The 11,963-nt window shown below is 41.3% G+C and overlaps 1 protein-coding gene across 1 annotated transcript in view; it reads right to left on the reverse strand.

The window, feature by feature from the left end:
• Window positions 1-11,963, reverse strand: part of PPFIA4 (protein tyrosine phosphatase, receptor type, f polypeptide (PTPRF), interacting protein (liprin), alpha 4) — a 79,552-nt gene that overhangs the window by 51,610 nt on the left and 15,979 nt on the right. The window contains 3 exon segments of the mRNA XM_015416567.1: window positions 696-837; window positions 9,050-9,141; window positions 11,167-11,229. Coding sequence (XP_015272053.1) covers window positions 696-837; window positions 9,050-9,141; window positions 11,167-11,229 — 297 coding nt within the window.

The raw sequence follows: 11,963 nt of genomic DNA on the forward strand, positions 1-11,963 counted from the left end.
AAGTACACATCAAACACATGGACTGACTTTACATTTTCTTCTCACGAAGTGCATGATGGAAAAACAGAAAAGCAGTTTTAAATGCAATTGTATCAGGTTTTTCAATTGATGGACAGCTGTACATGAAGGCTGGTTTATAATCATATTTAACCCTTCTTGCACTTTATAGGGCAGGTGTGATTTTGCTCCATATAGTCACTGTCACTAAAAAGACTTCTCGGTCTGTAACCATATCAATAGTATCCACAGTTCCTGTATTGGGCTGTTAGTTAAATACCTAAGCCCTTCAGTAACACATTTATAGCTAGAGATGCTCACAATAATTAAAACCATAACAATACAATAAAACAAATCCCAATGCCACAGCCAAATAAGGGCTGCAACAGGCTTCCTCCTTGTCCAGATTTCACAGTACGGCAAAGATCCTTTGAAACTTCATATCACCACCCTCTGCAAAAGCCCATCAAATAAGTACTGTCCTGGCCACCATCCAGTAGCCTTTCTGCACAACAGGGAGTCTCTTTCCTTCAGAGAAGGCAAGCCTGCAGCTGTTACTGCCGAGTGAAACCCTAAAGCCCCCCATTTAAAAGGCCCGGGACAGCTGCTGCAGCTGTTGCAGTCACAAACATTTGGTGATATGCTCCAAGATGCAAATGTAACTGGAGCTGCCTGCTAAAGATCAGCAGACGTTTTACCTTGGAGGGTTCTTCCCGCAGAGCTCCAAATCGGCTTTTTGGTGCCCGGTGAAGGCTAGAGGGTGTTCCAAAGGGCTCAACTGGTACATGGACCATAGTACTCAAGGGATACCGGAGGTCTGGAGTACTTCCTACAAGGGACCTATGGAAAAACAGCCATGAAGCAAGATGTTGCACTTTTCTAAGGTAGATTAACTTCAACAAATAATTCAAATGTGTAATTTAAAATCTCTTTCTTAAGGGCCAACATTCCTCAATTTAATTACATTTTAATATGTTTTTATCTGTCCATTTTTACTCAAGATCCTAAAGTTAGGGGTACTCCCAGTAGCTGAAACATAACACACATTGAATGTAATACAATATCATCTACCCAAATGGTCTGAAAAGCATTCAAAACATTAAGATAATCACAAAAACAAGAATACCTTTTACATAGGACTGACACAGTCAAAAGCTACTCTCAGGAAGAGATGAGGAACACAGAAACCAACAAGCCTTTGGGGGTGTGAGAAAAACAGTGAGCATGCATGTATCCTTTCACATGCTGATTCATCACTTGGTACCAAGGAAGAATAATTCAAACTGGGTGAGGCAGGGGGAACAGTCCTGCTCACCATAGCTTTATCCCATGGTACAAGTAAGCCTTTGAAGTAATTCCCAGAAATCATCAAGATTTCTATAAACCTTTTAAAAATCAGCATAAACCTTTAAAAACCTATAAACCTTTTAAAAATCAGCAGTAGATATGTTGCTATAGTGTCCTACTGACTGAGAGCAAAACAGTGAACTGCCCTCAAGTGGAAATAGTCCACAGATCTGACGGCATGCGCAGAACGTCTGAATAATAATGATATCAGGATGCTGTATCTGAGCTATATACAGTGGCTTTTATTTACAGTTATTTACACAGTCCTTTCCACCATGCGGTATCCCAGGTTCATAGAACTGACCGACAAGGTGCTTCGCAATACACTCTTCCACTGGTGTGGAACACTTGCCTCTGGACTACATTGCATATATACAGTACTTGCACCAATCAGAGTCATTTTGCCAACTCATGGTGACATAGTTAATTAGCTGATGCAACCTAGTGCAACTTGCATCTGGTGACCCTGTCACATGACAGTCTTACCTGTCACCCAGATCAGTTTAATCTGACATGTGTGCATCATTGGCTGTCATCTTGCATACATATAATACAATATGCCAACACGCCTTTTCCTCCGTTCCCAAATAATACCAGGCAAAGTAAACTGTTCTGTTCAACCAGAGGAAACGCAATGCAAATGGGTGCTACATGAATGTTTTCCAGGGCTGAAAAGAGCAATCTAGAAATTTAAGCTGGGGTGCCAATCATAAGCTCCCTGAACAGATCATTTGTGGATCCTTTTTTCCAGCTAAGGGAAACATGCACAGCATCCATTTCCACTACTTATCCAATATGATTGAGATCAATATATTATGTTAACTAATCAAATGCTTAATTCCTTCCATGATAGTTGCCTTAGAGCAGTGTGTAGACTGGGAACCCATACTGAGGGCGTGTGGTACCTTGCTGAAACTAAGCAGGTCTAGCTCTGGCCAAGGCCTCGAAGACCTCCTAGAAACAACAGGCATCCCACTTTGTTTCATTATGAAAGACATGCAGGACAGAAATAAAATAAATAATTTATAATCAGAACCACAGACAATAGAATCTGGTATTAAATTATTTTAAAATAAGGAAGAAAGTGCTAAATACAGCTTTATGAGTGCACATGAAACATTTTAAAATGTTTAAAATTCAAAATCATATTTAAATCATATCTGCCCAGTTCCGTATATGCCACAATAAGTTTATGTACAGGCCGTCAAGCCATCTCTCATCACATTGGCTGAGATGGAGGCCCATTTCAGTCTGGCAAGAAGGAGATCAAAGGGAAAGTAACAGCTGAGATCCCCAGTGGGTGCAGAACTTTCCAGTCCTACCAACTGGCTATTCGATGTTGTAGAGCACACACACACACACACACACACACACATATATATAAATCTTTGCCTATGCACAAGGAAGTCCTTCCTTATACAAAGCAGGAGGTTTAACCAATAGTCATCAGTTCCACCTACCCATGCAAAAGTTCCAGTGCTCCAAAAACAGGCAACCTTTGATCTATAACATTACTCTATATGGAAAGCTCTTCTAGATTGCAAATGCTGCTAGTGAAATATTAAAACTGTCCCTTAAAGAAATTTGTGCCAGATATTTACATAATAATGCTTGAACAACCTTCACAAAGGGTGTTGTACATCCTGCTGTGTGCCTGATGAAAAAATCTATTGACCTCTCAGCGTCTGGTGACTATTCCAAACAAAAAACTCGCCTCAGCCCTGCAAGTTCAATTGTGTCAGCTCATGGATAAGGTGGCAACAATCGGCTATGTAGTGAACTCAGTTTCTTTTTATGGTTGTACCATGAAGCCTTAGTTTTGTTCCAATAAACAACTCACTCTGATCAGATCATACTAAGAGATGTTTGGGGACAGTATTTGTCTCCTTGTTTCAGAATAACATGAGAAAGAAAAAGTTGCCTTGCCAGTGAATTTCTGGCAATAGGTATACGTTTCCACCTACTGTGCTTCCTCAAGACAGAAGAGTCAACAATTGCACCTGTCTAAAGATGGCAATTTTCTCCCACACATTCAACACTTTTTGAAGTTGGTCCACTGCACCATACAAGAACAGGATGGACAAAAGGATAGAAACTAGCTGTCTGAGCAGTGTCAGACAGAATTTTCAAAATTCTCACTAGCTTACAGAAAGTTCTCTGAGGAGAATGCTGCCAATCAAAGCTGCAGCAATGGCAAACAAAAGAGAACCAAGCAGGAAGCTGCAATTCTTCCTCCTTGAGCATGCACAGTGAAGCACAGGCTCAGAAACAGGGATGGTTTCGTACTTAACAGTAGCTGAACAGGGCAGAGCTTTTTACCCCAGGAAGGAATCCTTTCCTAATATGTAAAATAGATAGTGGGACAAACAACTGTAAGCGGGACTGCCACCTCCTCTGCTCCACTGATGGTGATATGGAGGCAAAATGGCATAGATGATGATATGTTTGGCAACTGTCCTCTCATTGTTCTTTGGTTCTAATTTCTATTGATCTCAAGAAAATATAGATGTTCTAATGATATATTAACACACTGAAACATGTTCACTGTGTCAGTATGCCTCCTATTAGTAAAAACAAAGATCAAACAGACTACATAATTGGATTCATGTCTTTCCTCTGAAGACTCCAATTTCATATGCAAGAGCCTTGGACTACGGAGATCATTGGTAAGGCCCAGTATGGCAGTTGCACTTCACTTTAACCTTCAACTGTCTCTTCTGACCATCATCCTTTGTACAGGCTTCATAAATAAGTGCAACACCCTGTATGTGCTGAAGCAGTAACTGCCACTAAGGCTGATAAAAAAAATGGACCTGCAAGAAAGTGCATGTGAAAGTAAGTATATGACTATCTCTGGCCAGATGCTGCACAGATTCATTTAACCTGTAATCATAATTTAGGCATGTGATCTCTTTATGGACCATTCTGACCCAGTTTCTGTGATAGATGTTGACAATATCCTGGGATCGCTGAAGGCCACGACCTGCGCACTGGATCCATGCCCACCCTGGCTGCTAACATTATGTAAGGACCACCTCATAAATCAGTCACTAATTCAGGGAAACTTTCCTCAGCCATGCAAAAATGCAGCTATCCATCCACTACTTAAAAAAAAATCCCTACAGAAAAATGATCCAGACAATTACTGCTCAGTTGCCGATTGAGAGAGCAATAGTGGACCACTCCAGGTCTTCTTGGATAACTCATCTGTTCTGGGCCCTTTTCAATCTGGGCTATGGGACAGATGGTTACTGCATTTAGTTAATGGTCTCTGTCTGAATGTAGACAAAGACCTTGCCTCTTTGTGACTCCTACTGGATTTATCTGCAGCCTTTGATACAGTGGGCCACGCCATCTCGTTGAGATATTTGGAGAAAGAAAATATGCATTGGACTGGTTCAAATCATTCCTCATGAACCAGACTCAAAGAGTTGCTGTTGGAAACAAATTATCACTGTGCAACCTATTGGGGGGGGGGGTCTTTTGAGCAGTTTCAGTTGATCCTTGCTGACTCAGTAAAGAGCCTCAGGGTTATACTGGATCCACATGACTTCTGGAGAAGCAAATTAATGCAGCTGCAAAAAAAATGTGTTCTTCCAGCTAAGACTAACCCAAAAGTTGCCCCCTCCCCACCTTGAAACAGCTGAACTGGCTACCTGGATCCACGTCATGGTAACACAGAGACTAGACTACTTTAATGCACTCTATATAGGTCTCCTCTCAAAGTAAACTGGAGACTCAAGGTCAGTTGCGGTTCCAGGTCGTATTCGGGATGGGGAGGCTTGGCCAGCCTTACACTGCCCCATTCAAAATGACCACTCACACATGGTTTCTTTGGAAATTAGGTGGATAAAATTTGCCATAACTTTATTGATTACAGCTGTTATAGGCATTGACACAGCATGGGTCCACCGGATCCGACCCGTCGGCTGACACTTCTGCCAGCCGAGGTTATCCGTTACCTAGCCAGCCGGCATGGGTGGAGCCTGCAGGATGGCAGGTTGTTGGGGTTCACCTGGACGCCTGCCCCTGTGTGAACTCCACTGCCAGCTGGCGGTGAGGGCCATCGCTGTTAGTCTCTGCGCTTGCCTGTTCCTTTCAGCCCTCATGCCAAGACCCTTACAGAAGTCCCCACATCCGGAAAATGGCACGCGGGCCGCTTTCCGCCAAACGGATCCGGCCCCATGCTGTCACCGCCACTAGAGCTGGACCAACCGCTTGGTCCTGCTCCTGCCAACGCCTCTATAGCTGTAGCCAAGAGAGCAGCTAAGACTAACCCAAAAGTTGCCCCCTCCCCACCTTGAAACAGCTGAACTGGCTACCTGGATCCACGTCATGGTAACACAGAGACTAGACTACTTTAATGCACTCTATATAGGTCTCCTCTCAAAGTAACCTGGAGACTCAAGGTCAGTTATTATCAGGAGCTAGACAGAGCATGCATATCATTCCCATTCTGCAGCCATTCCACTGGCTGCCCAACAATTACCCGGCTCAGTTCAAGATATTGGCTATCACATACAAAGCTCTTCATGCCTTTCATAACTTTCCCCCTATGCTCCACCATGACAGCCTCGCTCATCTGAGCAGGGTCTTCTGCCGGTGCCATCCTACAAATGTGGGTAAAATCAATAAATACAAGTTGTGGGGCCCCCTTCTGGAATGGCCTGCCTGAATTCCCATTCTCATAAGAACAGCCTGCCAGTGATCCATCTAGTCCAGCATCCTGTTTCATACAGTGGCCACCCAGTTGCCCTGGCTGTGTAAAATTGAATTACTCAGAAGTGCTTCTGTACACAGATAATACTGTAACAAAATGGTTTTAAAATGTTTTGATAAAGGGACAGGGATTGTGGGCTATACTACTGTGTATAGTACGTACTGTCTATTGCTTTAAGTATGATCATATTATGTAATTTCTGCATCTAACATGTTTCAGATTTGTGCAGTCCAAATCCTACTGCATTGCTTATTGGGTGTCCCATCCTGTTGATTGTCTGTACTTAACACTGCATAATCTGCCTTTACTCTTGGTGAGAACAGAGGACTGCAAATGACATAAATTAAAAATAAATAAAGCAGACAGATACAAAATGAAACCATACACCACAGCAATGTTGCATGTGTGCAAAGAGGCCTTCTGGTGTTCTGAAGTTCATTAGAAGCCATCCCTCCTGTCCATTAGTCAGGCTGCAACACAATGGACAGCTGCAGGGTTGCAAAAGTTTGCCTCTGTTCTGCAGGCATGCATGTTATGTAGTTGTGCCCTCTACTGGATCACTCAGAAATAGCAGTCAGCCAGATTTTTTTAACTCCCACTAAATGTTATTAGGCCAGTTCAGTGATTTTGTAGATAACAAAAGGAATTAAAAGAAACATTCTATGTTATTTGTACTTTTTTCTCCTGTAATAGAAGTCATATTTCTGAAAACTATCTGTCCATGTCTACATATTAGCAAAGTAGGTCCCCTGTATGTGGATATCTGGGGACCACAAACGGGGTATTCTCTAACATTGTTGCAGAAAAATGTTGGCTTCCTGAAGCTCCCCCAAACTGGCTCTGGTTAAAGAAGTGAAACATTTCCCTCTTTCAGGGAAGAATATTCTCAGCAGCAGAGGACAGTGTATGGGTGCCAGCCCCTGATCAGGGACAGCGGTGTGTGAGTTTGTGTTAAGTACTGTCAAGTTGCTTCCAAATTATGGCAACCCTATGAATTAATGACCTCCATAATGTCCTGTCGTTAACATAATGTCTTATTGTTGCTTAAGTCTTGCAAAATGAGGGCTGTGGCTCCCTTGACTGAGTCAATCCATCTCATGTTGGGTCTTTTCCTGCTGCCTTCACCTTTTCTCAGCATTACTGTCTTTTCCAGAGACTCTTGTCTTCTCATAATGTAACCAAAGTACGATAGCCTTAATTTAGTCATTTTAGCTTTTAGGGAGAGTTCTGGCTTGATTTGATCTTAAACCCACATTTCTTCACTGTCAGCCTTAAAATTTTATAATTTCCCAGTAATTACTTTCGTTTTGTTGATGTTTAGCTGTAATCCTGCTTTGACACTTTCTGCTTTAGCTTTCAGCAGTAGTTGTTTCAAGTCTTCACTACTTTCTGCCAGTAATGTGGAGTAATTCGTATATCTCAAATTCTTAATGTTCCTTCCACCAGTTTTCCCTTCACTGTCATCTAAATCTAATCCAGTTTTCCGTATGATATATTCTGCATATAGATTGAAGAGATATGGAGATAAAATACATCCTTGCCTGAATCTCTGCCATCTGGAAACCATTCTATTTCTCCCTATTCTGTCCTAACTGTAGCCTCTTGTACACAGTACAGGTTGTACATCAAAACAATCAGATACTGTTTTATTTTAAAACCAACTATAGCTTTTCATAATCCACACAGTTAAAAGCTTTGCTGTAATCTATGAAACACAAGCAGATTTTCTTCTGAAATTATCTTGTATGTGCCAGTAACCAACATAAAATTGCTATATGATCTCTACTGCCTCTTCCTTTTCTGAATCCAGCTTGAATAGCTAGCATTTCCCATTCCATATATGGTAACATTCTTTGTTGTGAGATTCTGAATTTCACTTTACTTGCATGACAAATTAATGCAATGGTCCAATAGTTGCTGCAGTCTTTGACATCTTTTTCGGAACTGGTGTGTAGATTGTTTCCAATTTGTGGGCCATTGTTTTGTTTTCCATATTTGTTGGCCTACTCTTGTTAAGATTTTGATGGACTCTGCTTCTTGGCTTGGAATAGCTCTTTTGATATCCCATCTACTCCTGTCAATTTGTTTCTCCCAACTGCTCTCAGTGCAGCTTTCATTTCACTTTCTAAAACTGTAGGTTCTTCTTCAAGTTCCTTCTTTGAAGAAATCTATCACCCTTTCATCTCTTCTGTATAATTCTTCAGTGTATAGTTCCCATCTTTATTTTGTCCTGTCCAGTCATTGTAGCATATAGCAGAGAGGCAAGTAATTGTGTTAAATCAGGTCATTTCCCTCAGTCACCATAATAGGCAAATCTCTCTCCTTGACAGTTGCCCCTGCGTGAAAGGGAGCTGGGCTCTCTGAAGAGAATGGGGGGAAGAAGTACACAACTCAGAAGCAATGTGCCATCTGTGGAACTGTCTCTGAGCCTTGAGGGAAAAACTGAAGGCAGACTGTGATATTTATATGGGTGTTTTTGCCATGATTTTTTAAAAAAAACTTTTCTAAAATAAATTAAAAATTAAAAATAAAACCTAGCGGAACAAGAGACTACAATGAAGTAGGCTCTGTCAAGATGCAATCAGCTTGTAAACAGAAACAAATCCTGCTCTTCACACGTCATTAAAGTGAACATAATTTATGAGTTCCCCACTTGGATCCAGTCATGATTATCTTTAAACTCCAGGATATAGTAAAGAGAAGAAGCAGCACCTAGTAAAGTAATGCAAGACAACAAGCATGCTAGAAAGAATGCTCTCACATAGGAATGAACACTTGATGGTTCTTTCTGTTTCTTTGTGCAACAACTCAAAGGGATAACATATCATCAAGATGAAAACTCTGGAAATGAAACACAGCCTGAACCACCAGTCCAGAGAGAAAACCCTCCAGCACATCATTTCCTCTTGGGGGCTCTTGACAGGTTAACTTTTGAAGTCCCTGAACATTTTGCTGCACTATGAAAAAGGAACAGAGCATCCTTACCTTGTATGGACATTGTCAAGAAAAGATCCACTTCTTGTCTTTAACTGGTCGATTTCTAATCTTAGTTTATCAATTTCTTCTGACAGCCTTCTCTGTTCAGAATACAAGAAGAAATGGTTTCTTTATAGTCAGTATTACTAATCTTTTTTTCCAGTGAAAACTTCCATAAAAAGCAACTATATCAAACATGCTTAGCACATAAGGGAAGGCACATTTCATGCAGGTAATGGCAGATGATTGTTCTGAAGGCAAAACAGGCGGAAGCAAAAGTATCTGGGGCAAAGAGGCCGACAAAAGAATGAAAAGCAGGCACTTCCTGGTTCCTCTATGTTACATGAAGCAAAAGGAATATAATTTGAGCACTGGATTGCGTTCTTGATATTGCTCAGAGAATTCCTGCAAGCATATCACCGAAGGACAGCAAAGGAGGAAACCACAGCTATAGACTGAATTAACTTCTCCCCTTCCCTATTCAAGGCACAGTCAGATAATCACTGAGGGCGAGCCTCAATTGCAATTTTTCTTAATGATTTTATTCATTATAGAGATAGGGGCATCCACACATTACAGATATGGGATGTAGTATGCTTGCTACTGGAATATAGCTCTCCTGAAGGGGACAAGCTATGTAGCTGCTGGTATTCCCTCCCCTCATACCACTTTTAATACAAAGTATATTGTTTTAAACTTTGGGCAATGTACAGTATTAGAGACTTTCAAAAGAACAATCTGAACTTGGATCTACATTTTTTAAAAATGCTGCAAGATGAGTGCTCATGCTGTTGCTACAAACTGCAACAAAGAACTGAAAACCAAATTGTGTCAAGGAAGCCAGCAGCAGTCTAGAGACAGTCAAGCTGGGAATTTGGCTTCACTCATTAGGGACAAATTAGCAGACAGGAGCAGTACATGCAAACAAGTTACAATTTCTTGCAATCACTGCTGTCATAGACACTATCCAATAGAGCCCGTGACAGGTGGGGAAGGATTAGGGAAGGATCTTATCTGACCCCCAAGAAAATATTGGGGGTTTTGAATACAAAAAAATAATAATCTGTAAAACAAAAGCAGAGCCCCAAAAGGAAAATGAATCTAGAGTTTGTTGTATAAAAATGAGAGCCCATAAACTCTAATCTGGAGAACAGGGTTTCCCCACTCCTCCCCATGAAGCCTGCTGGGTGACCTTGGGCCAGAACTCTCTCAGCACCATCTACCTCACAAGTTGCCTGCTGTGGAGAGAGGAAGGGAAGGAGACTGTAAGCTGCTTTGAGACTCCTGAATGTAGAAAAAAGTGGGGTATAAAAACCTTCTCTTCTTCATCTTCTAAATAGGCTCCTGCCCTTTAGTGGAAGGCCCAGACTACCTGATCTAGTCAGATCTCTGAAGACAAACAGGGTCAGCCCTGGTTAGTTATTACTGGATTTGTGACCACCAAGGAAGTTAGGGTTGCTATACAGAGGCAGGCAATGTCACATCACCTCTGTTAACCTTTTGTCTTGAAAACACTATGGAGTCGCCACAAGTCAGCTATTAACAGCACATTACACACACATAAAATGGCACCCAGTCTTTCCTATTGTTAATTATGGAGTTCTCTAATTGAATATTCATGGTCACTATAGGTAGTCCAATTATATTTTGATATACTAAGTGCTCTGATTCAATGGGAAGTCAACAGAAGCTAGATAAAAGCAGAAATATTATCAACATTGCTTGGCAAACTTTGGCCTTTACATCCAGTCATCTCAGCCACAAATAGACTGGACCACAATTATTCACATTTTAACTTTCTGCCATTCCTCATAAGATTATACTAAATATGCAGTGTCCTATCATTTGGACATTACAGAACCGCCACAGGCCTTAGTGAGATCACACTGTTAACAGGAGAATGAAGTTTAGAATCATACTTATTTCATTATGATACAGGAGCCAGCAGGGATGCATGGCAGCTTACAGCAACCCCAGTCAGTCAGTGCTGGTGGAACTACTGATGATAATGATACAATCATCTTCCAGTCATGCAATGCCAGTACTTTTATCAAGGCACCAAAAATGCACGTTAGCAGACAAGCATGCCTGACGGTCTTTGCAAAGTGCCCTGGAATGGTATTTACCTTGTCGTGCTGCTGCTCCTCAATCTGCTTCTGGGTATTTTCCAGTTCTTGTAACAACGTGTTCTTGAAAAGAAAAGACAAGTAATTACAAAGGTGGTGGTGGGGAGACCGTGTAGTTCAAGCTGAGAAAAAACCTTGGAGAGGCCACACAGAAAGGCTACATATCAGAAAAGGCAGGAGATATTCCTAGAAGGTCTTGGCATGACTGGCACAGGCAACATTCATCACATTTGTAGTTGGCCACCAGATGCCTTTGGGGACAGTGTGAGCAATTAACTCATAACATGTCTAACCATCAGACAACTAATCTCAAGCACTGCAAGCAAAGCCGTTATTCACATAACCATCCTCCATCGAATGGTAAAGTTCTGTGCAAAGAACAACAGTGGAAGTTAGTGACAAAGACACCTTCACAGTAGTGCCCGTTCTAGAATAGTTATTATGGTCTCATGTAATGATGCCAGAAAAAGTTATATAAGCCTAGGGACTATTTGGGGAGAAACTGGTTTATAATTGGGAATAACATTGTTTTTATTTAAAGGTTTTGTGAACTGCTCTGAGCATGACAAAGAGAGCAGGACAAAAATTATAAAGAAATTATTGATACAGTGTATGTGAAACACTTGGAGTCCTTAAGACAAACATTTTAATTAGCATTATTAAAGGCAGATGGTAAGGCAAAAGCTGCAAAAGTCACTAAAACTTGCCATTGTCAGAGCTGAGCAGTTCTTTCTGCCAGAATTCTAAACTGGACAGCACTAGAGGAGAATTGTTTCCCAGACAGGCAACAATTAGAA

Source organism: Gekko japonicus, unplaced genomic scaffold, assembly GCF_001447785.1.
Source record: "Gekko japonicus isolate JY-2015 unplaced genomic scaffold, Gekko_japonicus_V1.1 scaffold3480, whole genome shotgun sequence".
Classification (NCBI taxonomy): domain Eukaryota; kingdom Metazoa; phylum Chordata; class Lepidosauria; order Squamata; family Gekkonidae; genus Gekko; species Gekko japonicus.